The 26,995-nt window shown below is 39.2% G+C and overlaps 1 protein-coding gene and 1 long non-coding RNA gene across 6 annotated transcripts in view; one reads left to right on the plus strand and one right to left on the minus strand.

Annotated features, from left to right (window-relative positions):
- The window catches only part of LOC145446363 (uncharacterized), a 79,145-nt gene extending 52,361 nt beyond the window's left edge, over positions 1 to 26,784 (minus strand). Inside the window, exons 1-52 of one of the 5 annotated variants that reach the window (XR_013917276.1) lie at positions 25,886 to 26,784; positions 25,755 to 25,818; positions 24,993 to 25,238; positions 24,690 to 24,929; positions 23,198 to 23,389; positions 22,374 to 22,589; positions 21,909 to 22,118; positions 21,647 to 21,841; positions 21,472 to 21,591; positions 20,655 to 20,753; positions 20,508 to 20,594; positions 20,248 to 20,438; positions 18,845 to 19,034; positions 18,655 to 18,786; positions 18,208 to 18,366; positions 17,586 to 17,807; positions 17,323 to 17,526; positions 16,802 to 16,955; positions 16,439 to 16,518; positions 16,221 to 16,374; positions 15,817 to 15,899; positions 15,607 to 15,760; positions 15,451 to 15,533; positions 13,851 to 14,004; positions 13,714 to 13,796; positions 13,501 to 13,654; positions 13,359 to 13,441; positions 13,150 to 13,303; positions 12,814 to 12,896; positions 10,739 to 10,889; positions 10,606 to 10,679; positions 10,118 to 10,271; positions 9,192 to 9,274; positions 8,984 to 9,137; positions 8,846 to 8,928; positions 8,627 to 8,780; positions 7,441 to 7,523; positions 7,217 to 7,370; positions 7,070 to 7,152; positions 6,849 to 7,002; positions 6,706 to 6,788; positions 6,138 to 6,291; positions 5,162 to 5,244; positions 4,950 to 5,103; positions 4,733 to 4,815; positions 4,505 to 4,658; positions 4,365 to 4,447; positions 4,154 to 4,307; positions 3,415 to 3,497; positions 3,097 to 3,250; positions 2,959 to 3,041; positions 2,747 to 2,900 (exon numbers count right to left, since the gene is read on the minus strand). Coding sequence is in view for 4 of the 5 variants with exons in the window: in XM_080324630.1 (XP_080180756.1) it covers positions 2,747 to 2,900; positions 2,959 to 3,041; positions 3,097 to 3,250; positions 3,415 to 3,497; positions 4,154 to 4,307; positions 4,365 to 4,447; positions 4,505 to 4,658; positions 4,733 to 4,815; positions 4,950 to 5,103; positions 5,162 to 5,244; positions 6,138 to 6,291; positions 6,706 to 6,788; positions 6,849 to 7,002; positions 7,070 to 7,152; positions 7,217 to 7,370; positions 7,441 to 7,523; positions 8,627 to 8,780; positions 8,846 to 8,928; positions 8,984 to 9,137; positions 9,192 to 9,274; positions 10,118 to 10,271; positions 10,606 to 10,679; positions 10,739 to 10,889; positions 12,814 to 12,896; positions 13,150 to 13,303; positions 13,359 to 13,441; positions 13,501 to 13,654; positions 13,714 to 13,796; positions 13,851 to 14,004; positions 15,451 to 15,533; positions 15,607 to 15,760; positions 15,817 to 15,899; positions 16,221 to 16,374; positions 16,439 to 16,518; positions 16,802 to 16,955; positions 17,323 to 17,526; positions 17,586 to 17,807; positions 18,208 to 18,366; positions 18,655 to 18,786; positions 18,845 to 19,034; positions 20,248 to 20,438; positions 20,508 to 20,594; positions 20,655 to 20,753; positions 21,472 to 21,591; positions 21,647 to 21,841; positions 21,909 to 22,118; positions 22,374 to 22,589; positions 23,198 to 23,389; positions 24,690 to 24,929; positions 24,993 to 25,238; positions 25,755 to 25,818 (6,935 nt within the window). In the remaining variant the exon portion in view is untranslated. Of the gene's footprint in view, positions 1 to 2,746; positions 2,901 to 2,958; positions 3,042 to 3,096; positions 3,251 to 3,414; positions 3,498 to 4,153; positions 4,308 to 4,364; positions 4,448 to 4,504; positions 4,659 to 4,732; positions 4,816 to 4,949; positions 5,104 to 5,161; positions 5,245 to 6,137; positions 6,292 to 6,705; positions 6,789 to 6,848; positions 7,003 to 7,069; positions 7,153 to 7,216; positions 7,371 to 7,440; positions 7,524 to 8,626; positions 8,781 to 8,845; positions 8,929 to 8,983; positions 9,138 to 9,191; positions 9,275 to 10,117; positions 10,272 to 10,360; positions 10,496 to 10,605; positions 10,680 to 10,738; positions 10,890 to 12,813; positions 12,897 to 13,149; positions 13,304 to 13,358; positions 13,442 to 13,500; positions 13,655 to 13,713; positions 13,797 to 13,850; positions 14,005 to 15,450; positions 15,534 to 15,606; positions 15,761 to 15,816; positions 15,900 to 16,220; positions 16,375 to 16,438; positions 16,519 to 16,801; positions 16,956 to 17,322; positions 17,527 to 17,585; positions 17,808 to 18,207; positions 18,367 to 18,654; positions 18,787 to 18,844; positions 19,035 to 20,247; positions 20,439 to 20,507; positions 20,601 to 20,654; positions 20,754 to 21,471; positions 21,592 to 21,646; positions 21,842 to 21,908; positions 22,119 to 22,373; positions 22,590 to 23,197; positions 23,390 to 24,689; positions 24,930 to 24,992; positions 25,239 to 25,754; positions 25,819 to 25,885 lie in introns of those variants that run through there. The other 4 variants (XM_080324630.1, XM_080324632.1, XM_080324631.1 and 1 more) reach the window with 4 other exon arrangements.
- Positions 2 to 7,382, plus strand: LOC145446369 (uncharacterized). Its single transcript, XR_013917278.1, has 2 exons — positions 2 to 471; positions 4,213 to 7,382. It is a non-coding gene; the product is annotated as an uncharacterized LOC145446369 (long non-coding RNA).
- Positions 26,785 to 26,995: the final 211 nt, after the last annotated feature.

Below are 26,995 nucleotides of genomic sequence, written 5' to 3' on the forward strand. Positions count from 1 at the left end.
CTGAATATAACATAACAGATAGTATAATTACTCTGTTAACCGAATGGCATCGGCTGCAATTTTCGAAAAATTTGACTTCAATTTTCAAAATCGAATAACTGTACCTTAATGGGATTGGAGCACGGTAAACAAGGTAGCGTTCGATTCAGAATTTCAACGCGGATCCGATTGCGCCACTCAAATCATTTCGAGCTCTGTATCTGGCCACTTATATCAAGAGCAAGCCGAGAAAACGTTGGTTGGGAACAGGCATGCTAAATTGCGTACTTTATGAACCTTAGTATAGGTATTCGACGACGATACAGTCTGGTGTATTGTATAGGCTTAGAATTCATCGTTCTAGAGAGCCCTGAGTCGACGGTCTACGTCTAGCAGGCGCTAATTTCTAATCAAAACAATGCCGACCGTTTTAGTCAGCTCGCGGCAGACCGCTGAGAGAGTGAGTCATGGCTCGTGACGCGCGCGCGTATGGTAAGTTCTAAGGCTTATAACTCAAACTGTTGTGACCCTATATTAGTTATTTTAGTGTTCGTAGACGGATATTTACAGTCCTTACCATAATGATTTACTGCAAATGCTTATCATTACTACAACGTAAGATATATATCGATGTACGACAGCTCTTTGTATACCCAGACGCACGCTTTTGCGTAGGTATAATCGCTGAGTAATATTGTATGTATTCCGAATTATACTGTACCATTAGCCGTTATTTAGAATCATATAGGCTACAACAATTCACAGACACAATCTATGAATGTTTATGGCTATCAGAACACGATATATTTCACGGTATGTGACGGGTATTCAGCCATGTGCTTGAAGCTGGTACGGTAGTCTGGCGGAATTCGCTTCCCGGTTTTCAAATGAAACCTTGAGCGGTATAGAACTAACTAGTATAGTAGCTTTAGCAAAATATAAACAGAAACTGACAATCGCTATTCATAGCAACAAACTACAGCTGGTTATGACGAATAAAACCAACCAAACGACAGTGTATACGGCGGGTATGAGGAACGCGCGTGTCTGCGAAATGATGCGTCGGCGGATATTTTTGTCACGCGGCCTATCACATAGCTTTTGATCAGCTTAGGTGTAACTAATATCAGATATGAAGATACGTGTGGACTTGTATGGACACTAGCTATTCACATAATGAAACAACTATGCCCGAAGACGGCTAGAACGAAACATACAGAACGTTATATGAGAGTGGTCAATGACGCGCAAATTGCCGACACAGTGTATTTTGCAACATATTTATCTACGGCGTTTGATATACGATTTTGACGTCTTCGATATAATAAATATCAAATTACAAGGTATCAATGAACTTGTACGATCAATATCTATTCACAGAAATGAACAGCAACGACCTAGCACGATTAATATGTAATATATCGTGGTTTCAATTACGGTACTCTTCTCTCGTACCGGCATGTCGAAAAATAGACACGCCGGTGCGAAACGGTTAAATAAGGTGTGAAGTCTATCCAGATCTTAATTTTATCTATATCGTCTGCTATCGGCTCAACGAAGTACAAATTGATATATTCCATTATTCTCAGGCCATCAGTGTGCATTTCTTCAGGGATTTGATGAATCCTTTATCTATCTACTGATGATGAGGAAAATGATGTTATGCAACTGCTTGTATTCCAATTCATATTAAGCTATGGTGGCAGGTTAGCAGGCACATAACCGGAGGGATTACTCAAATTACGGTGCCTCCTTTTGCAAATGTGAACAATAAAATAAGAGCTCACACTCTGCTATTAACGTATTAAATGGGCTCACGATAGTGAGAAACCTACTATTTTTGGATATTGACATTTGATCGAGTGTTGTCATGCTAACCAGCGCCGTTGATTTCTCAAGGCGTCATGGAATCACCAAAGTTGTAACACTGTTTCATTATGCAGCAGTTCATTTTATATATATAATGCCATGTAACATTTCATCAGATATGTTAGGATTCAGATCTAATGGTGTACGGCAAATCTTGTTCGAATAGATATAGAATGGTTTTAAACTGTATTGATATCGCGGCACCCTCAGAAAGGGAAAAATAGTTTGCCGCACCCTAGCACTACCAGCACCCTGAGTGTAACATTTGGGAAGCTGATGACAACAACCTTATATGCTGATGGCGGTGTGAAGGTTATCACTTTCAACCTCATTGCCGGTAACAACCTTTTTTCTAGTCGTAGGCTTCCCCAATGCTACTCATAATTTGGATGTCTTTCATGCTTTATTATATGTTGCTGACAAATCTCTTCACTTCATTTTTCGTGGCACCCCTGATCAGACTAAACGGCATCACAGAGTGCCACTGGCCCCCTGATGCAGCCTATACCGAAAGGAGGTTGTCGTACCTCGTGCATAATTTAGTACCCAAGCTGGTTCATTGCAATTTCCAAGTATTGATATATCAGATTCGGTCAGTTACAGCTTCGGGTAGCAATCTCAGTGCCATGAACCAACACAAAGACATAATTTGACAGGACCATCTTCTATTCATAGAGGTATACAAATTAGCTTGATTGGTGTTTGTGTTCTATCAAAGTTCTAGATGTTGTGTAAGGCCAGCTTTGAATACTTGGAGATACATCCAAAAAGTACCAATCGACGACATTTAGTAACAAGGAACCAATAAATTTATCCTCCGGAAGAATACAACCACCGGTTGTAGTTTCAGTAGAAGATATTACTCAAGACAAGGATACAGTACCATAAGCACTCCCACCTGATGTCCTTGACTTCAAGATCAGCACGTTGACTGGGTGTTAGCTTGTCCGGATACAGAAATCCTTGGTGGACACATTTTGAATTGTTCCAAATCGACTCAAGACAATCTGTCGTATGCGGGCCGTGGTACGTCCGACAATTTTCAGGATACACTAAAAAGAGTGAACGATTTGCAAAATGACGACCGCTAAAACAAAGTGACCAACCTACCAAGACCGAAGCATTCTTCCTGTTTGGCATTGTCGCCATCGTTAGCCAAGCGAAAGATCTTATTGTGCAATAAAATTATTTCTCTGCAAAAAAACAGTGTGTGAATATAATAGAAAATATAATACAAAAATGACATACCTTATGTTCATGGCTGCCTGATTTGCACGCTCAGTTACGGTGAGATTGTAGGGATACTTATATCCTTTCTTCAAGCACTCTGACCCAAGCCATATCGAGGACAGGCATTTTGTTGAGTGTGGACCATAATATTGCGTACAATTTCCCGGGTACACTGGCAATAATTTCAGTTTGAATATTTTGAGAAATACAAATTATCATTCAGTTTGCAAGTTATAATGTGGATCAGCAAACTATGCTGAGTTTGATAGATAAACATTGAAGAAAAGCAGTGCATCAGCTATACCACTGCGTATGTGCAGTTACTCCGCATCTTACCAAGTCCGTAACATTTTTTCTGGCTTGACTTAATCCCTTCGTCAGCTTCCTTGGCAGTTTTATTATACATGGTGGAAATCGTTCTGAAAGTGCACATGTGCTTTTATAGCAGATAAACCTATTCAGTACCATAAATTAACGACAATGTTCATAAAATCTGCATGTAAATGATAAATTACAGGTTGAAAACATATTACGGTAAATAATATTATTTATATTCTAAGATTTTGCAACCAACAATGTTGCAAAAAGCACCAAAGAATACTCTATTACCAGGAGGAATGATGAACACATATACAAAAAAAGTCACTTTCTTCAGTCAGTGACACCTAATGTCTTCATCCAAATTGATGGGAAAATGGAGGTAACATTTCAGGTTAGGATGAACTGGACTTTTCCAGCAGAAAAATGAGATTTTTTTTTTAATAAAGTTCTTTTCATATTTTAAAACCAGAGTCTAAGTGCATACCTATCATCTACAACAGATTACCAATTTCTGAAAATATGTTGCACCTTTATAGGGTGGATTAATTATATCCTTAAAAAAGCACAAACATGTTCATGGGTTCAGTTTTTCTCCCAACCCCTAATGGAAATCGGAACTGATACATAGAATATCCCATGTAAAATTCAAATTTATAGCCGGGTTTTCAATTTCTAATAGAACATGGAATGTAGTGAATAGAACAACAAAAAGAATAATATTAAATATAATGTAACATATATATGATATTCATACTTGATGTTCATGGCATCAAGTTCGTCCTTCTGAGTTGAATTCAGATTTTTGACATGCAGATCCCCTTGAGGCGAACACTTGGATTCGTTCAACATTGATTCAAGACAGCCGGTAGTGTGTGGACCGTAGAAGTGATCACAGCCATACGAAAATACTAGAAAGGCGAATGAAGACCAACTACGATGAAAGCAAATTCAGTAAGAACTCTCACTTATTCCAAAACATTCCCGTTGCTTGGTTACATTTCCCTTGTTAGCGAGATTATATGTTTCATTAAATCGCGCCATAACATCCCTATGAGGAAGCGCATTAGAAAGGAAGAATCATACGTAGACAGTAAGAATAACAAACCTGAAGTTTAGAGTATCTAACACTGCATGTTCACTCGTAGTTATATCATAAGGATATTTTGATCCTTCCCGTGTGCAACTCACACTTAGCCACATTGATGAGAGGCACTCGGTTGAATGAGGGCCGTAGTATTCCGTGCAATTAGTAGGGAATTCTAAAAGAGAATAGTGAAATAAATAATTGAACAATTTAAGCCCAAAAGGAACAATATCACTACACAATACTAACCCATTCCAAAGCACTTCAATTGATCTCTCACTCTACCTTTACTAGCAGCAATTGCTGAGTTATTGAAGAGAGTTGCGAGCGGTCTATAAAAAAAGCGGTTGGCGATTTTCACAAGTGCAAGTTGACATAAATTCCAGTGTGAATAAGTCCATCAGCTAATCCTTGACAGTAGATCATAAAATCCCAGGAAATATTTGAAAGCAGAGACATATCATACCTCAAGCCCATTCCTGTAAAGGAACTGACGTCACTGGACGATAGCTTGGAGGGGAATGCATATCCTTCTGAAAGACATCTGACATTCTCCCATACAACACTGAGACAAGCCACCGAGTATGGTCCGTAATACGTAGCGCAACCGCTAGGGTATTCTGAGAAAAAGCCCAAATTACACCCAAAATCATTTTGTTCACTTAGCTCTAATATTACCCATTCCGAAACAACGAAGTAGGCTTGTTACGTTGCCTGCGTCAGCAGACGATTTCGTTCCATTGAAGTCGCGAATAATATCCCTTATAAGAAACTGCATTTAGATATCCAATGCGCACAACGACATGTATATTAGATTAGGGCTTTTCAAACTTTTTTCTCTAAGACCCCATTGTGAAAGAAAAACGTATACGGGAATCGAAGATGGAAAATTTAACCTGTGTACTGTAACTGCCATTTGTTCGACAGAAGTCCTTTGAATGCAATATCAAGTGACAAGTTTGTGAACAACCAATGCATTCCGTGAAACGAATAACAACATAAAATTATAAAACGATAAAGACCGTCTAATGTGACAGTGTATGAAACAGAATTTGTGAGGTCATATTTGCTTTTACAACGCCAATGGCATAGCAGATAACAACAGCAAAACTATCGTACGAAATGGAATATCAACTTCAGCAATGAAATTACTCACACTTAATTCTACCCATGACAATAATTAATATTTATATAACGGTGTCTGTTACTGTGGGCATTTCATGTTAATTTTAGGGGTGCAATAATTTATGTGCCATACTTGTATTCGCTAGATGGCGTATGCTTGACGACACTTCCTGGTCTGGTCTAACGGAATATTCTGGATATAGCTGTGATAGGGTTCGGTTTGTCAATAATAATTGGCCCACCGGACGTTCCCCCACTGTATCTACCGATCTTGTTGGGAGAATATCTTATTCGTGCTACTACTGTGACGTATTATAATTTGGATATGAGGAAATTCGATAAATTGGAACTTCAAGTAATATACTGTTTCTACCATACTTAAAGATCGCGTATATTTACATCGGAAACCTTATAGGACTTTGCGGCGCTGTAAGTTGAAGGGAAGACAGCTTACACAGAATCACATGGGCAGTTCAGCGACAGCAACAGTGTCACGACTCACAGTTTGTGAAGCCCTGTATTTGATTACCTCAAGTTCATAGAGTCATAGCGCAAGAGCTCCCCGCTTCCTAATTTAGATGGATAAGCTTCTCCCTCGGGTAGACAGTGACTATATTCCCATAAAGTCTGAAGACAATCCAAATCATGCGGACCATAGTACTTTGAGCAGCCAGTTGGATATTCTGTGCGAAGGCATTAGTAGGTTAATAAAGATACAATTGAGGTTCATAAACACCAGGCCAAAGTATTAAATTTGAGAGAAATACGGAGACGCAAAATTGCCACAATGGACATTGTACATGTACAAGTACACGGATACCAGCAGTTTTTTGGTACTTGTTACTTATTATTCATGTGTGATATATACATGTAGGAATGATCATAGTAATATCCAGGCGGAGCCATTAATCAGCAAATTACTTTTGTTTCAAACAATTATTGAGATTATGAAATCTAAGCGTAAGGCAGTAGAATTGGACCAATGACAACAAAGTTTATCAAATAGCAACCTATACCAAGCATTCTATATTCAGATGTGCAAATTGATTAAGATTACACCAACATTGTTTCCATACATGACTATGCAATAATCTTACCCATTCCGAAGCAATAAGTTTGATTGACAAGATTGCCGCTTTCAGCCGAATCAAAGGTGGCGATAAAGAAAAATGATAGTTCTCTGCAAAATTATGACAGATACTTAATGTCATAATGATACACGATACCATTGATGGATTACCTTATGTTCATCGAATCAAGCTCGCTTAACCTTGTACTAGTCAATTTTGTTGGATACTTGTACCCATGAGGTGAACAACGCGCTGTAGTCCACAGCGTGACCAAACATTCAACAGAGTGAGGGCCATGGTAAGTGGTACAATCGTCCGGATAAACTGAAATAAATGAAAAGCAGTATTGTTGCTGTGCAGACTCAATGAAAAAGGAGTCATCGAAGGCTACCAAAACCAAAGCAGTCTCGTTGACTTTTCGCATCCCCCCCGTCGGACAAAATTCTGGTCAAATTTGTCTCAGTCATGTATTGCCTGGTTAGGAATGACCTCAATATAAATATCAACGACAAAATTGTTCTTAATACGATGATGTCACCTTAAATTAAGAGCGTCGATGCGAGTATGTTCAGCTGCAGACAATTTGGCAGGATACCGTGTCCCGCTGTCAAGACAACCAACGCCAAGCCAAATTGTGTTTAGGCACAAAGTTGAGTGAGGTCCTAAAAACTTTTTGCACTCATCCGGAGGAACTAAACGAAGAACGAAGAAAAAATAACAACATTGTCATACAATCGCATCTCGAATGTTACCAATACAGACCCATTCCATAGCATTTCATCTCTTGTGCCTGGTTCTCGTTATTGGCGGAGATGGCCGTGTCATTAAAAGATGATATCACATTTCTAGAAATCAAATAGATATTCGCAAGTTACGACTGAGATCAAGCATTAGGAATAGTTGAAGATGTCATGTAGCCTTCAGCGATGTAAAGCCTTGATTGATAAAAAGTGGAAGCCAGTTAGCATGTGGTGGATAATCGCGATGTTAAGGAGTATCTTCAATGAGTAAAAATGATCAATTTATTAAAATATTATACCATCGCCATAGTATATCATCCACTGCTCCTCCAACCACAATTACAGTGGTTCTTAACCTGTAATAACCTGGTGAACTCTTATGCAAATCTGCAAGCCTTCGGGGAGCCCTAAATATTTGAGTCACAAATACAAAAATACACATCTACTACACATCTATTACATTACTATAGATTACTTGCGCAAAGAATCAACTGTGCATCAGAGTGTTAGAAGGAAAAAACATTAAAATACGATTTTCACACAAAACGAAAACAGTATAAGGAATATATTCTGCAAATCAGTGCATAGCAGCACAGACTGCGTGTTTATGGTGAAACGGTCTATAGTGTTTTGATAGTATCGATCGAGTTAATGGAGCAAAAGTGGTCCCTCATGGCTTGTTTGAAAGAAGAGATCTCTGTCGCCGTGAATAGCACGTACTTATTCGTACTAGGTATGTGTTGTGGACTCCTTAAGGAAGTAACCAAAACTTGTATTTGTTTACAACAAGGTAATCTCGTCTTATTGATTATATATACGCTCGGTTTCATTGCTCTCGTCTAGCTTCGTGGCCTAGTTTGTTAGGCGTTCAAATTCCTAATCAAACGGTACATCACTTATTCGTTTCGCATTGGTCGTATTTTTCTGTTTTAAAAAGTGAAGTAAAATTTTCCAGAAAAAGCAGCCGGTGCCAAATCGGTTGAGAGACACTGAGCCAATAGAAACACACATACCACCTCTACTTTCAATACGTTTTTTAACATTTTAAAAGATCAGTAAGTATCAAAGTGAATGTTTGCACTTGAGAGCTACGGTTACCATATTTTGCGATTTAATGGTAAGCCGAAAAATGATGTCAGCATGTCTGGTATTGGCACGGACCACCAAACTATTTTCCGAATAATGCAAGCTTCGATAATATTTCACACCTTAAACCGAGTCCAGTGTAAGAACCGATGACTGTAGATGAGAGTTTATCAGGCGAACCCGTTCCTTCTGGAAAGCATTTCACAGAAGACCATATCGAGGTTAGGCAGGCGACTGAGTATGGTCCGTAATATGTTTCGCAACCCGCAGGATACTCTGTCAAATTGAAGATATTAGAAATTTTGATGTTGAGGTTTTGGCGATCTTCGGATGAGTCTCACCCAGACCAAAGCAACGAAGCTGATCAGTTTGATTCCCAGAATCTGCAGACGATTTTGTCCCGTTGTATTCGTTCATGATCTCTCTACAAAGTGAACACTTGTGGCATGTGAATTCGATACATGTCATCAACACCATACCTCAGGTTTTGCGAATTATGCCTTGAAAGCTCGCTAATTGATAGCTTTGTTGGGTGAGCGATGCCTTGAGGTAAGCAGAGAGAATCGTCCCACATAGTCACAAGACACGGCATGCGATGCGGCCCGTAATATTGCGTACAGTGTTTGGGAAAAACTAAAATCGAAATGCACTGGCCTCGTTGGTATGAAAATTGCTACATGATATTACCCAAGCCGTAACAATGCTTCCGTCCTTCAACATCACCGCCATTTGCCAAATCGGCAGTTATTTGTAAGTAATCCTTTAGTTCTCTGAAATGTTAGCATTACAATTAGTTCAAAGCCGGAAATAAGTAAACAATTAGACTGGGCTGGTATAAATCCAAGGTTGTAATCACTCGAGTCATGAATCAACTCGAGTCGCGATTTTTTGGTGACTTGACTTGCCTCAAGGCATTTTGCATGACTCGAATAAAGTCATATGACTCGAGACTGGGACAGCCAAGACAGACATTTCATTGTAACGTCGAAGAATAGTTAAGTTACCACATTATTAATATTATGTCTATTGGCAGTACTGAATACTGATACTTGGAAAATAGGACCAGAAACTGTTAAGACTGAGGAAAATTGCAATATTATGAAAGCGAGCCATTCTATATCACTCGAACAGAATTAAAAACGTGGGTTCAGCCGGATTGAACTGAAAACTGAAGAGTGAACAAAATGACTTGGGTTAGGACTCAAGTCAAAAGACTAGGACTCAGACTCGATCTTCGACTAAATGACTTGGACTCGGACTTGACTCGGTGGTGAATTGAAAATGATTCGACTTGACACAAGTTGAAACTATAAAAGTGAGATTGACTTTCGACTCCAAACATTGTGACTTGGTTTTAACCCTAATATAATCTATATTGAGATGGCTCAACTAAAATTGACATAACTGGCAACATAAACTCATGTGATGGGTAACAGTGACTATATGCCGGACTTGACATAACTATGATTGGAGTAAAGATTCTTCTGATAAGATATAACTATTTTCATCATATATTCCTATCACAAATAGTGAACCTAACTAATTTGACACTGAACTCTACGAAATCCCTATACCGATCAAGACTGCTGGTACTGAGTGATAACGACACCTACTTGAGATTCCATCGATTTAATAGCGACAATGCTGCAGGCGTCTGCTTCGGTGGATACTTGGTCCCTTGCGAAACACATTTTACACTTTTCCATATAGACACCAGGCAGTCAATCGGGTGCGGGCCCGTGAAAAACGTACAGTTCTCCGGAAATACTACAAAGAAAAATCAGAAACGTGAACACATGACGAAATAATGCATAACACGTAACAATAACTTAGCCTAATAATGTCAAGTTATTCACTAAAAGCTTTCTGACTCATCAGTAGAGACCGTCAGTAATATGGCAAATCAAATTCAAACTACAGGAAATGTCGAACTGTATGACGCTATTATAGTGAAAACAAATACTTAGTATACATTGTGGTACGGCAACGACATAACACAAGAAATGTTACTGATGAGGGTCAGAGGTGAAGGTTTTATGGAATAAATTAACAATATGAAGTTGCCCTGAATGGCCTAAATAATGTGTTGATCCACACTCACCATAACCCGTACAAGCAAGCGCACTCTCTCTATCCCCACTTAGCGATAATTCCGTGGTTTCGTTGATTACTTGCCTAAAAAGGAATAAGCCATACTATTGAATACGAACTATAAAGCATAATGAATGACTCACCTGAGAGTTAGTCCATTAACACGAGCCCGCTCGGCAGGCGAATGCTTAGGAGGGTAGGAAGTTCCTTCCTTTGAGCACATATATTCCCAAATAAATATCAAACATTCTTCAGAATGTGGACCATAGAAGTTACTACAATTGTACGGGTATCCTAAAGGTATACAACATGTCATTAATACTAAATTTGCTAAATGATCATTTGAATTTGAATCATTTGTCAACTGTTCATTGCCACAATGAAATTATACTACTATATACAATAGACCAGGGGTTCTCAACCCGCGGCCCGCAGACGTTTATTTTGCGGCCCGCGACATCTTTCATTATAAACGCAATTGCCACTGGCACGATGTTACATATTAATTTAGCTACTTAGCTCTCTTAGCGCACCGTCTATGTCTCGTTTAATTACTCATTCTATGTGTTCTGGTTTCTTGATATATGCTCGATTGTAGATTGTTATTGTTTTGAATCGGTATTCGGCTGGACTCTAGTTCAAGAGAATTCCGTAATGTAGTACACTCTTAAAGGGTGTTTACCTCAGATACAAAAACAAGGAACGGCGGGAACTGGGTTTGTAACTCTGTTTGGAGCAATCAATTTGCTTTCTCAGATATAAATGGAAAACCGATGTGACATATTTGTCGAATAACAGTTTTCCTAACGACGCGTAGAAGATTAAAATTATACCACGACACTTTCTTTTGAAGTTATACATATCGCCTGATGTTAGAAAAAACATTGCTAGCTAGGTGTCATGCCCCCCAATCTATATTTCGAGGCATTGTTAAAATTGTCGACCATGTTACAGACACATGGTTTAAAATTGCGTGGAATATCGCTAAACCCATGAAATTGGTCAGAGAAGGTGTGATTTCAATAAAACGAGTATTCGCTGCTTCTGATACTAACAGCAAGGACAACATCACCTGACAAATTTCGAAGTTACAGTTGTCTGATTCAACCGTGACCAGAAGAGTAACAGCAATTTCAGTCGATCTTTCATCGTATGTTTTGAAATACGTTGACGCGTAGACTACTTTAGCCTAGCATCGGACGAATCCTCTGACTCCACAGACATTACAGAGCTAATTAATTACCTGGTTTATTTTTATCTGAGTGGAAATGCTGGCAGGGCAAACGCGGGTAGGGACCAGCGAAAGACATCAACTTAACAAAGATGAATTCTATCTGTATTGGTGCAGGGCTCCATCCATGAAAAGAAAAGGAGTAGGGTTGATTGGTTTGTTCAGAAATACCCGGATTCCAAACTTCTTCTCATATCACTGAGAGCTCAAAGCTCTGTAGCGAAAAAGTTACCGTGATTTTATACTTGCTCGCTCACGCATTCAAACAGAGACTTCGGTTCTCTGGCGGAAGGGTTTGAAGGTGCAGCATATACCGACTGGGCCACTAATGCAATGCACGCTCAATGACGGGATATGCTTGCGCCGCTGGAAGATAATATTCTCACAAATAAACTGCAATCTTGTGAACTCTGTCTATTAATTCTTTAGAATCAATAAAAATATACATAACGCCCGAATATGACTGGTAAATAGGCTATAGTAGCCTAAATTTAATAATAGCCCACTAATAAATGGAAATAATGTTCTGCGGCCCGCAGCGTCTTTCGCTGTTAAAATGCGGCCCGTTATACGAGGGAAGTTGAGAACCCCTGCAATAGACGAAATGAAGGAAGGAAGAACGTAGTTTATTTTTTGTCCTTGATGTTTTTGCGGCATATACACCGACTCATGATACGCATACACACGATCTGCGCATATCCATACCATGAGTGCATGATGTGCATATGCCGCTGGACAAGGAAGTGCAGATATAGCCTTTACGGCTTTTTAAGTCATGCACCACCCCTCCATGCTATCCCAGTAATGCATGAGCGCGAAGTAGGGAAGCCATGGATACCAGTGTTACTAATCAGGTCTTTGGTCTGACCCGGCCGGGAATTGAACCTACGACCTACCGATCAAGAAGCCGGACGCTTAACCATTACGATATCTTGTCGGTCGGTCGGTCAATAATATTTCACATTTATGCAACCCACCGATACTTACTTAAGCCATAGCACTTGATCCTATCAGAGACACTGCCCGCATCAGCAGAATCTTTTATGTCCTTGAAACTCGAGGCCACACGTCTGAAAACAAAGATGTAGCAGAGAATACGGTGTAACATTCTAATTGTACTAAATTTGAACGTAGAAATCCTATCATATTTATGCTGCACTAATCCAGCAACGAAAGTTCAAGGTATGAAGGTAAATTATCATCATTCCTGTGGGTACTGAGTACAATTGTACATGCGTCACTCACTCTCCTTTTCACAGCTTTCTATCTCTGGCGATAAGCGTCAGAGTCTGCAACAGATATCTCAGCCATAGAGCAACAAACCTCAATCCCATTCCGGTAAAGGCCTCAAGTTCTGCAGCAGTTAACCTAGGAGGGTGTTCTGAGCCTTCGCTCACGCATTCTGCATCGTACCATAGTGTGTTGAGACATTCGACTGAGTAAGGCCCATAGTAAGTCGTGCATCCCACAGGATATTCTGCCCAATAACATAATTCAATATACAATAAAGTGTTACATGGCATTGATCATACGCATCCCGAAGCAGCGCTCTTGATCAGGAATATTTCCTCGGTCAGCCGATGCTTTCAATGCATTAAATTCAGCTATCACGTTCCTTAAGTATATTGGTTAAGGTTATATATATATAATGCTAAACATTGGAATTGATTGCACCTGAGATTCATCCCGTCAAGCCTGTTGCGATCGGCTGTTGATCTCAAGCTGGGGTGGAAAGTCCCTTCAGGCGTACAAAGTGCTTCATAAAACATAGTCTCCAAACACCCCACTGTATGCGGACCTCGGTAAGTAAGGCATTTTGACGGAAACACTGTAACAGAAGATGTGAAAAATTGATTTGCGTTCCATTGACATTGGAAGTTTACACACTCATTCCATAACAATAAGTCTGACTCGCCAGATCACCGTCCTCGGCGTGAGCGTTTATTGACCGAAAATGGTCTTTTAGTTTTCTGAAAAACAGATTTCGTCAAGAAAACGTTGCATACCAACAAGCAGGTTCCAACCTGATATCCCAAGTGTCATACTCCCTTAAACGTTCTGTAGACAGTCTTGTGGGATGATGGTCGCCTTTCGTCAGACAAGATGCGGAGTACCAAATTGTCACCAAACAATCAATAGGGTGAGGGCCGTAATACTTTGTGCAGTACCCCGGCAGAGCTAAACCAAAGTGATAGCATGGACCAGCAAAGAAGCAAACAGATTGACCCGAACATCACAGGCTTTTACTCCAAACCGAGGTTTACTACAAGCAATATATCTTTAAATGAGATGACAGTATCATGCACATATAATTCACTGATTCAGCAGAATAAATAGATATGCAAATTGAATTTAATCTTCACAGGATTATCAAGTCCTCCATTATGAAGATTTAATTGTTCATATCAATCAAGAGTATTTATTATTCAGGCAGTTTGAGCCTAAAAAATTTATATCGGGAATGCATGATCCACGACTGCAAGCTGCAAAATGTAGGTAAATGTTGCCTACTAAAATCTCTTTCAGACAGCTGCAGAAAGTATGTGAAAATATTGGAACACACGCTTGACAATACTCATGAAATAAATTTAGAGAATTTTATGGGATAACGCAAACCCATTCAAACATGACAATCACAACTGATCAATTATAAATGAAGAATTCAAATTTCCGTGTAAATTAAATGTGCATAGATTATATGTATATCATTCTCCTTCTCACTTATCAGTAGGGCGAAGAAGATTTTGACCTAGCAAATCAAAATTTTGACTTTTTTTACCCAAAAAAACTTTAATTTTGACCAAATTTTGACCTCATGTATGTAAATTAGTTTTTTTCGCACAAAATGTTAAAATTGTACTACTTATCTTCATTTCTGATTGGAACTGTCTGTCATTACAAAGTAGTTTGGCCTGAAAAAACATTTTGGACTTCAAAACTGACAAATTTTTGCATGAAAAACTAGTATTTGTACGAAATCTGGCCCTATGAAAAATTCCAGTAGTTACATCACATATCATGGTGGAAATAATTAAAATTTGTTGTAGTAGACCGAAATATACTACATTCTCGGGTAGAAAGTGTCTGTCTTTATTAAGTAGCTTGCCAAGAATGGAGAAAGAACGTTCAACAGCAGCAGTGGTTGGCTGACAACACTGAAGTTGTGCGTACACTGCTGGTGACACACCGTGTTGCTTCATTCTGACAATGTTGTCGACATCACAATTTTTCATCACGCTCTTCTTGATATAAGAACCATGCAATGCCCAAGCGGTCTTGCATCAGTTAGGATATTGTGGTACGTTGACCATAACACCATGTCAATTTGTTTCATTTGACCGTTTATGATTCAAAATGGGCCGTCTACAACGGTAGGTCTATAAAGTAGGCTACAAGCTGTAAAATATCAAATGATAAGTTCACCGAAAGTGCAAAATCTACGATAAAAACAAAATGCGGAGGTCAAAGAAATTTTGACTTTGTAAACAATTTTGACAAATTTTGACCTAGCGCTACAATTTTGACAAAATTTTGACTTATTTTGACATGTCAAAAAAAAATCGCCTTAGTTATCAGTAATTTGAATTAATTTTGTTTACTATTTAAGTGAACAAGTCTTATTACCAAGACCGAAGCAATCCATTTGCCTTCCAGCATTTCCACTGTCAGCATCTTCCTTAAAGGTTTTGAACTCCGCCAACACTTGTCTGCAAAATCATCAAGAACTATTAACCAAACCGATAGACGAGATACATATGGATTCAAGAAACGGCAACTGACTTCACGCTACGAGCCATGTAACGATTAAAATCCGTTGTGCTCAACTTGGATGGATGCAGTTGACCTTCATCCAAACACAAGGCATCAGACCAAATTGAATTCATGCAATCCATGGAATGGGGTCCAAAACGAACTTTGCAACCTTTCGGAAGCACTACAACAGACTATGCTTGAAGAAAATATTTTAAAAACTCAATCAGTAAAACATACCTTCTCCGTAACAACACAGTTGTCCCTTTGGTTCTCCGTCCAGAGCGTCATATAATAATGATGTGACGTATTCACTCGCTTGACTAAAAACGAAACCAAAATTGACAGAAAATTTAAGGTTGAGATACGGTAACGAACTAAAATAAATATAGTTCAACGAAATTTCCTCATTTCTAGTAACCAATGGTGTTTCAGTTTTTATGTTTTCCGACCCGGCAAGATAAGTGAATATCAGAAGCGACGAGTAACAGAGTATCAACTACGTAAACTCAATACGAAAGTACTCCTGGCTTTCCTTTTTCTATTTGTCATAAACACTGAGAGATATAGCAGAGCCAAATGAAAGAAATTTTGAAAATACATACCGGTATCATCGATTGCACAGGCTAAACTACAATACTCACAACAAATTAGTCCACATGAGTTCACAATATTTTTCAGGATAATTTGCCTTTAGGTGATTAAGACCTTCAACCGCGCAAGCACCGTCCCTCCACACTGCCTCCAAACATCCTGCTGAGTGAACGCCATGGAATGTGTCGCAACTGCTTGGAAAGCCTTGCAAAAATAATCATAAAATTTACATATATTGGCCGTTAAAGAAACAACCGCGGCAGATTACCATAGCCCCAGCATGCTTGACGACCCCTACCACCAGCATATGCCGCATTAGCAAAATTGCGAAAAGTGTCGATAATTTGCCTGTGTGAAAAATAGATTGTGAAATATCTGTGATGTTAAGATCTCAAGATCACGATTACAAAATTATCAGATTCCACGCTGTTTAACTGTATGGAAATTTTGAGTCGTGTGAGCGTTTTGGCATAAACACAACTCATCAGCCCTACTTCCAACACAGGCTCATACTCTGACGCATCGTAATGCAAGAATTGAAGAGGATACATATAAGGAATGTATGCTAAGAATGTAAATGAATCTAACTCTTTCATAAAGCTCAAATATTCAGTGAATCAGAACAACTCACTGGTGAGTAAGCCACTTCAAATATGTGCCGGAACTGGTATGATATATCTTTTGAGGAGCTGCTGCACCGACGAGTTCACACCCGCTATTAACCCACGCTATATGCAAGCAATTCAATCGACGAGGTGTACTACCAGAGCATTCTGGTGGCAGAGCTGTTAAGAAATCAATTGGCTGGGATTATCAACTGAACAACACCTGGAAATGGCTGAAATATTCATAATATGAAATGTAGTATGGTCAAAGCAGCCACAACACCAAGTCAATCGATACTATTTTGTTGCAGTTGTGACAAGTAATGGAAATAGGGTCACTCGAAATATCATTGCAGACCCAATTCATATAATACTATCTAGTTGATATAATCGAACAAGCAGGCATTTCTGGCTTTGAAACTGAAACCTACAATCAAAGTCACAAAGGTAGTGCAAAAAGTGCCAATAAATGTGCTCGGTAAAGCACTCTGACACTGACCATCTATTCAGCAGGTGTTATACGGAATTCATATATCCAAAAACATACATAGGCATTCTGGAAATGGGGCGCTCCATCCAACATTCCCAAAACAATCGGTTACTTTACAAGTCGCAGTGTCTCTCCGGTATTTAAGTATTGTATCGGAGGGGCAAGTAATAGTGCATACGGAGTTGAGGTTATTTGCTGATGTACACGTCAGACTAGCGCCCGGGAGCAGTGGAGCTAGGTGATCGTCTGAACATTTTAATCCTGCCCAAAAGAAACATCGATTCAAAATCAACCGAGTTTTAACTGACTTGGATACTTGCCTGGATCTACCACGCAAGTCGGAATCCCAGGGAACCACTCTCCCTTCCGACCCCCACTAATGTCGATACAATCAATTGTGCCAGCCCCATCAATAGACAGTTTATATCCAGTAGCACAGGAAAATTCACACCGCGGCTTCCCAGTGTCGTTAGAGATTCCACAATGAAATGAGGTTTGAGGCGAGAGTGTCTCTACAGGAATCCTTGGACACTCAATATCAGCTAAGAATGAGAACGGTGAAATAAAAATAGGATTACAGGTGGTCAAAATAGTCATTGTTGGTACTCAAGTAGTAAAAGCAGAAGAAATGTTCCAAGTTTCTACTCAAGTACGAGTAGAAGTGTCAATTTCCAAGTTAGTAAAATGTAAGTATTTTCTAGGGCTACTTTTGCCTAAAACTGGTTATGTAGCAGTAGAAAGTAGTACAAAATTATTACACTCAAGTAAGTAATACATGTAGGAAAAACCTAATTGGGAGCTCCGAAAAGCAGGACTTAGTTACAGACCACCTCTGGATAAGATGTAGATATATATATAGAGAGAGAATTTGCACAAGTTGATAGAAACATAGCGATTCCGCAGAAATATATTCCCTTGCTCTGTCATGGATTGAATACTCACCAATTTCGCAAATGAAAGGTAGTTTACGATCGCATTTAAAATCATTCCACATCCCATCAGAATTAACAATGCCACCACAATCTTCAATGCCTAGCATGTCGTTTGGTTCCTGCTCTGCACTGCCACTCGATCGCCATCTCTCAAATGGTTTGTCGGCAACTATAAACGCATAACCAATAAGCATTCGATAAATTGTCTAAACATGAAATAAACGAATGATGTCAGTCAGGTCGAGAGATTATCACTGTGTTAAACTTCTTCGTCAACAGCTTCCAAATCAGGACACTCGGGATAATTTTTAAGCATTACTCCTGGTCTGGGCTATATAGTGTATAACTTTCAAGAGTTTACCATTCCGACAAAAAAGGTTGACAAGCACTTGTCTAATGTACCGGTACATGGAATGATGAAGGACACATTCCAGGAGACTCTGAACTAGAAACGTACTTTCGCAAATTAGCGGTAGTTTTAGGTCGCAGAGGCTGTCGGTCCACTTTCCCTCCTTATTCAAAGTAACACACCGTTCTCCATTGTCATACCCGTTAGGCTCTGTGTCGGCTCGTTCCCAATTTTCATAATCTATTGTAAAATACAGCTTGAGGGCCCTCGACACAAAGTTTATAGAAAATGCTCATACTGGCATGACCCAATCTCTTTACAGATGACTCGCCATTGGCAGAATACCACGACGAATACATGTAAAGCCTCATTAAATCGCCTCGGACGAAATCCGCTTTACTGATCGCTTGAACATCCATGTAGAATTTGTCGTGATGATACGGTTTATTCAAGTAATAATTGTTTTTTTCATAATCGTCGATCATCTCCTATTTAGAGAGGTAGAATATGTATGATGGGATAAAATTCGAAAATTGATGCCGTAAACCATTAGATACCAGAAATTTTTATCAAATCACAACACATACCATTATGTTCAGAGGTCGAAAATAAAATAACCACTTTTGGTCATTTGAAGATCTGGGCAAATCAATAATTTGGCTTCAAGCAGGGTTGTAACCAAGTTAAAAGGCTACGAGTCTCAAGTCAATCTCACTTTTATAGTTTTGACTCGAGTCAATTCGTGTCATTTTCAATTCACTACAGAGTCCAAATCAGTGAGCAGCGGGTCGAGTCCAGTTCATGGTAATATGACTCGAGTCTGAGTCCAAGTCATCGTGTTCACTGCTCAGTTTCCAGTTAAAGTCTTGTTAAACCCACCTTTTATAACTCTGTTTGGAGGTATCCAATAGTTCGCATTTATAATATACTAATTGTCCTCCCCTTTTAGCAGTTTCTGGTCGCATTTTCAAGTACCAGTACCAATAGACGAAATCCCAATAGTGTGGTTACTTTACTATTCGGAATTACAATGAAATGTCGGTCTTGGCCGTCTGAGTCTCGATTCATATGACTTGGTTCTAGTCATGCGCAACGACTCGAGTCCAAGTCGAGTCAGTACACAGATTGACTCAAGTCGAGTTAAGTCATTTTCTCAAATATCAAGTCAGGTGGAATCATCAGAAAATCGTGACTCGAGTCGAGTCATGACAACCCTGTCTTCAGGTTGAATCGAGTATCACTCACTGTGACGTCATAACAGTACGATGATGTAGAAAGTGCAAATGTGTACCTTGTATATGATCATAAACAAAATAATGCTAGTTTTAGTTCTAGTTCGGTACTTTTTCAAAAACACCCATTTGATTGCACTTTGTGGCAATGTGTCTTCTACTAGGCAACTCGAATCATTGTGTCCAGCCCTAGTGACTGGTCATTAATATAGTAGGTTTCTCTGATTGTATGGTTACTATTAGAAGCAATTTTATGAGTGAAATCCTCACAACCACAAATGTATTGATACACTGCATAACCATCACTACTTGTATTGTGTACCCTCAAGTCCTTTTAAAAGTTACTCAGGCCTATCCAGATATACTTCCAACATGTAATTTTCTTCTTCTACTTGAAGTCCTTATTTTGATCGAATAGATGTAATTTAATTTGCGAAGAATAGGATCCGGCCCTGAAAGAAGCACATACCTTAGTCTTGTTTGTTAATAGATCATTGATTTCCTTGGATTCAACACGCGGCAGTGTACCAGACATCGCATTACAATGAGCCTTACATTCCAGGTATGTGCAGAATTCCGTGTAGGCCCATAGAAGATAGTTCTTCCGTTGATAAGTTATGTTGTAGGAGTACATTCTGAGTTTACCCCCAATTGTAAAATCTAGGTGAGGATAATTATAGACGTCTACCGAGCTGGAAGAAAATAAAATTCTCAATTTTCAACACTAACTGATGGAAAATGGTTTGTTAACTAATGTTGAATCCACGAATTCCCAACGACCCTCAGTTCCACTGTCATTCATTCCAATCCAAGTACCTGATACAAGACGTACAAAGAGGAGAGATATGCAATGTCATTGGTATGTAGCTTCTATACCTTGCGCAGAATTGAGATCAGACATAACTGTTGACATTTTGCTGACAAGCCATTCATGAATCGCTGAGGATTTAGGCATTGCCAATGTCCCATAAATGACTGTAAGATGAAATATATGAAATATTTGGAGCTGGACTAAAAGTTACTATGGTGTTACCCCGTCATAGCCTCAAGCATACTCATATTCCCACGGTTGTAACCAAGTCACAAGGCTATGAGTCACAAGTCAATCTGACTTTTATGGTTTTGACTCGAGTCAAGTTAAGTCACTTTTAATTCACCACCGAGTCAAGTCGGAGTCCAAGTCAGCAATCAGAGGGTCGAGTCCAAGTCATGGTATTATGACTATGAGTCCGAGTCCAAGTCATTGTGTTCACTGCTCAGTTTCCAGTTAAAGTCTTGCTAAACCCACTTTTTATAACTGTTTAGTGATATCGAGTGGTTAGCATTTATAATATACAAATTTTCCTCACTTTTAGCAGTTTCTGGTCGCATATTCAAGTAGTAGTAACAATAGTGTGGTTACTTTACTATTCTTCGAAATTACAATGAGATGTCGGTACTGGCCGTCTGAGTCTCGAGTCATATGAATTGGTTCGAGTCATGTGCAATGACTTGAGTCCAAGTCGAGTCAATACGCAGAATGACTCGAGTCGAGTCATTTCCGTATTTTGAGAAAATGACTCGATTCAAGACAAATCATCATAAAATCAGGACTAGAGTCGGACTTGAGTCGAGTCCTGACTCGAGTCATTACAACCCTGCATATTACTAACTATCAGTAAAAATTTTTCACAGAATGAATTAAATCTCTGACCTTCACAATATTCTTCAGCCTGTCCCCATGTCAAAAGATCCTTGAAAATCAGATATGTTTTATCCAGATGTACGTCACGGAGGATGGCACTCCTTGTTGTATATGGAGCAGGAACTTTGGCTGTATTAATCAGCTGATTACATTGTGGAATCCCAAAAGATATGGAAATCTTCACCCGTAATGCAATTAGGCATAGATCCACTCCATGCCGTACTCATTTTAGTGCCCGTGCAAGTAATATAATGTGTGTCATCATCAACTTCGTATCCACCGTCACATGTTACATGACATCTGTGACGAAATCTACTTCCTTCACATCTTGCTGTCCTTATTTTTGAAGTCGGCAATCGAAATAAAGGACAAGATAGTACTAAATGGAAGAAGGGAACCTGTAAGGTTGTGATGCTCGAGGGAATGATATAACAACTTCAACCCACTAGCACATTCATCTTTTACGAGTGACCACCGACCACCAAAGCTCGAATTACTCGGGCTGTATATACATAGCAACATTATATCCCTTCTGCCGAAATAACCAGAGGGACAATCAAATGCACAAAGGCTGCCAATTCCGTCATCAAAATCACTACCGCTGCAGGCATCCTTCACCCCATGCTTGAATGATTCCAGACTGGGACATTTCGCGGCTGTATGAAAGTAAGCGACTTCAACTATAGGCCTATAGTAAATTGCTGCTTTTCACAGCATTTTTGCATGACAAAACAGGCTTCGTAATATGTCCATTGTCATATACAATGCACGAATACGAATCTACCATTCTACTATGCCGCAAACTTCATAGATGTACTATCCTATGCAACTTTAAATCAGGCTAACAACATAGAATGGTTTCTGAAGATACCATAATTATCAGTAAATGGTGAACAAGGTAGCCAACTCACGGACGCATGTTCCAACAGTGTCGTCTTTATAGAAGTTAGCATTGTCACGCCACACAAATTTCCCGCCATTTTCACTGCATGTTAGATTACGCGGTCCGTGAACAGTATAACCAGAGGAGCAGGAAACTGCGAGCACAGATCCCACATAGTTCAAATTTGAATATATGTACTGTGTCTTTCCAGAACTTTTGTGGAAGTCACATGTACCTATGCCAGCTGCAATGAAATTTTAGTTCATGATGATCATGATCATGAAAAATGGTACAGACAATTTCATAAGTTGCAGTCTTGACAGAAACTATAATGTAGGAACGTATTTCTTTTGGTAATTAGATGGCATTGACAACCCAATACTATGATATAGTCATGGACTAAGCATCTACGAAAGTACTGGAGCCAGAGAGTGGTAGTCGCAGTAGTGATGTGGAATCTGGCAAGAGTTGGAAGTGGAGTCGCACAGAAAAATTTTTGATTCCCCACACCTCGTAACTTTGATGTTATTCAGTAAAATCATATAGTAATTCATGCAGAACTCAGGCAGTTACTGATGAGGCTGTAGAATATCAGTTGATATCAATTGATATTCTATAAAAAGCTTAATCAGCAGCTGCCTGGCTGATTTATGTCCATGTCTATATGAATCATAGACCTACCATAGAAAGTTCAAATGTCATGCACAACATGAGCAATGTGCACATACACTTGCTAAGATTTCCATGAGAATAATTGAACGTTAATATCTGCAACATATACTTACAAATTAAAATTAAAATTATCAATGTAAAAGATGCTCTTTTTAACACAAAAGGCAAAATGACACTTACATACACATGCAATGATTGGGGGGGACCAGTCAGCAGCTCCGTCATATTGATATGAACACATGATCAATTCCGATGCAAGTCTCTTAAAACCACTGTTGCAGGTAACTTCGCAGTACGAACCAATGTTATATTCATCGGTGCAAGAAAAGGTTGCATGGGGATCGATGAAATTAGGATCCGGGCAAGGAGAAGCTGAAAATTGAGTAGATCAAGCAACACGAGATGGCATTTAACCCTTACGAAGTGGGTGTATCATATATATGATATGGCATGTCTCCGACACCAATCTCTCCATGTTGACACGCCATAGACATCAGGTACTACGTTTTTTGAAAAGCTGAGACTTTTCCGATACATTTGGTACCTTACGCAAAAATTTTGGTTTGTAAACATAAAAAAAATAAAAAAATTATATGAAAATATGGTTTTCACCTAAAATTTCCAGATATTTTCAGAGTGGGGAATATTGTTGGAATATCTGCCAGAACATCAGAAGTCGACATGTACCGCATTCTGTGTAAATGTTCACAGTTCACAACATCAAAACAATTTCTGAAGAGTTTTCGGAAGGAGATTTGTTCATTTTGGTCATGCTTCAGTGATTTTTAAGATCTAGGTCAAGTTCAAGTGCAAATTCAGACGGCATATGAGTCAAAAACAAGTTTACTATGCCTGCAAATGGTTGGATATGACGAAAGAAAGCATATCGCGTTGTTTTATGCCATAAACCGAACGGTTGGGGTCCGATGGAGTCTTGATCATAAACTTGACCTTGATGACCCCTCATTAACCACGCCCATTTCTAAATTCTATATGTATTTTCCATTTTTCGATATCTGGCGAACCGCGCGGTTTACAACCATGGTTGACGGTTTGTTTGAAACCTGGCAACAGTGGCTCGCACTGAAGCATCATATTTCTCTCTCTGGCGCCATCCTAAGGGTCAGCTCTGAAAATTGGGAAAGAGAGAGATTTTTAGGGGGAAAAGTTTGTTTATTTAAACTTATTCAAAACCCTTAGACAGGTCATGGGATGCCGATCAAGGGTGGAATCGGTAGAGGTTTATAATCCGCCCACTTTTAAACTGGAACGGCCCAGATTCAAGTCTTGGTGGGGTCACGGTGATAATTTCAAAAGTGAAGGTCGATTCTGCAAAATATGGCCCCACCTCGTTAGGGTTAAAGGATTAGCCTGCACATTATCAGTGAATAGACATTGACACTATCGTACCCAAATGCTTGTAATGAAGGCCTTTTCTACAGATTTAGATTACTACATTAGGAGTGCTCAGTCTACAACCAAATGTGGCTCTATTTTTATTTGCGATTGATCAACACGCTAATGGTGCATTTATTTTTGAATTAACAAAAGAAATGGTAAAATGAGGAATAACTCCCCACCCTCTCTTACGTCACAACAATTCCAGTCGCATATTACAGAGAAAATAAAAAAAATTAACAAAATGAAAATACAAATCAACAAAACATCTTACGAAAACAATTCTTGGCTGTAGAAACCCATGTCGCCCTTTCTCCCAAAATAGGATCGCTTTCATAACCGCCTGACCAGGTACACTTGAATTCGTTGCTTATCCCGCGGTTAAATGGACATGGGGCTGCGCAGACTGTACTAATTGGGTAGCCTACTTCATTGCCAAATCGATTTTTTGACGGCCTTCTATCACATGTTGATGTAGTTGATGACAGACCGGTTATTTCCCAGCATGATAAAGCTGGAATTCAAAGATGATATAATGATATGCCATATTGTAAGTTATTGATTTTGTTGAACTTACGAGTGCAATAACCGTCAATGCCATACCAGACGGCATCGGCGACCTTGTCTGATTCCAAGTCAAACACTGCATGACATTCCTTATATGCATCTGCATTAGCGTTATACGAACCCACACCACAAAAATAACTACAACGAGAGGCAAGGGATGTTTTTCTGTCACAATTGTACCGCCCACCGGCATGCCGATCATTACCACTCGGAATCCCTGAACATGTGGCAATATAACTGAACATAGCGCCATCACCTGAAATGGTCAATAGGAGGTAAAAGATATGCTTATAACATATTAGCCTAAATGTGTGAAATATCTTTTAAAAGGATATTTTATCAGTCAATACTGAACATTCATTGAATAAGTGTATATAACGGTCTATGGCAGTGGTTCTCAACCTGGTGGGCATGAAAGCATCTGAAGGGGGCGCGAAGAAGCGATCAACTGAAATTTTTTCGCGCTATGCTCAATTTACCTCCAATTCATGCGTGTTTCTCTGTATATAGACCAAATTTCATATTTTTGAATTCTCTAATCAACAGTCATAACCTTCCATGCCATCAAACAATCTCTTGTGGTTGCTAGCATCCCGGTTGGATTTTGTGATATGATGATAAGGGGGGCGCGAGATTTTTCACTATCATAAAGGGGGCCGTGTCTAAATAAAGGTTGAGAACCACTGGTATATAGTGTTCACGGTTTTGAACTGAAACCATTGAGTTGATAACACCCTGCAATGTCAAACCATAATCTACTACCAGTACTCACTTGAATAAAATCGGCATGCAAGCATGCATAACATGAAAAAGTCATGGTAGGTTTGTCTTGGCATCTGATAAAACAAACGTTTGGTTCTCTTCCCACTTATAAATACTGAACTGTACATAATATATACTTACTTTTCGCAGTTTGAATCTAATAACTCATTCCTTTTGCTCACAGTATAATGTTTGAGGCAATACTATCGATAAATCAATACTACATAACAATGTAACATAGTTTCATTCAATCAATCATTCAGTCATTAACATTTTTATCAGTTCAAAACACCACAAGATCACAGTATAGTGAAAGGTCATAATGAGTTGAAATCACTTTGCCAACACACGAGTCCTAAAGTAAGATATTGTTTTAAATAACGAAAAATAAAACAATGAATTTGCAACTTGATTGCAATTAGATGACAGAAAATAAAAGAATGATGGGTAATTCAATAGCCCATATTTTGCCTGGGTACCGTAGAATCATGGATACCTGTACCGTACTACAGATCTCTAACCTGACGGGACCATACCGTATGTAGTGAATCCACAGGGAATTGGTACTGTGTGATATTTGGTACAGTACGACTGGATTTGGCCAAGAAGTATTATACAAAATTATGGTACTCCCGGCTGGGTCAGACCAAAACTGGTATCCGTGGATTCCGCGCTAAGCGCCAAGCATTTTGGGATAGACTGTAGGAGAAAATAAAGGGTGGTGACTGCTGACTTGATAACCTTATCTAAAGGTTCTATCACATCTTTATTATCAAATCACTTCAATGGTGCAGATCTGAATAACTGATCTCTCTCCTCATACTGTAGATTTGGGAACCAAGCTGCGTTGCTACTGCCATGCCGGTAGTCTTAAAAATGCTATTGCAGTGAATAAAACATGAGATTTTTCATCTCACTCCAGGTTTCCAATGTCACATATGGTCACTCAGTAGCAATGGATCTGTGTCATCACAGTTCGCCCCTAACAAATTTACATCCACCCTAGTTATAGTCCTGTACCTTACTGACTGTGGCAAGGTATAAAGCAGACCTGAGCAAAGTGCGGCCCGCGGGCCAAATGCGGCCCGCGAAGCTATTCTGTGCGGCCCGCGAAAGGTTGCTTGGAATTCAAAACATAAAACTTGCATCTTGAATGAATAAAACAATAGTCTGTATCAAATGAACAGGGAATTCATTTACTTTGAAGCCTGTTCATTAATATGCCACGATTACGCTGCCTACTTAACTCGC

This window comes from Botryllus schlosseri, chromosome 9, assembly GCF_051294905.1.
Source record: "Botryllus schlosseri isolate E-star chromosome 9, Bs_hap1, whole genome shotgun sequence".
NCBI lineage: Eukaryota > Metazoa > Chordata > Ascidiacea > Stolidobranchia > Styelidae > Botryllus > Botryllus schlosseri.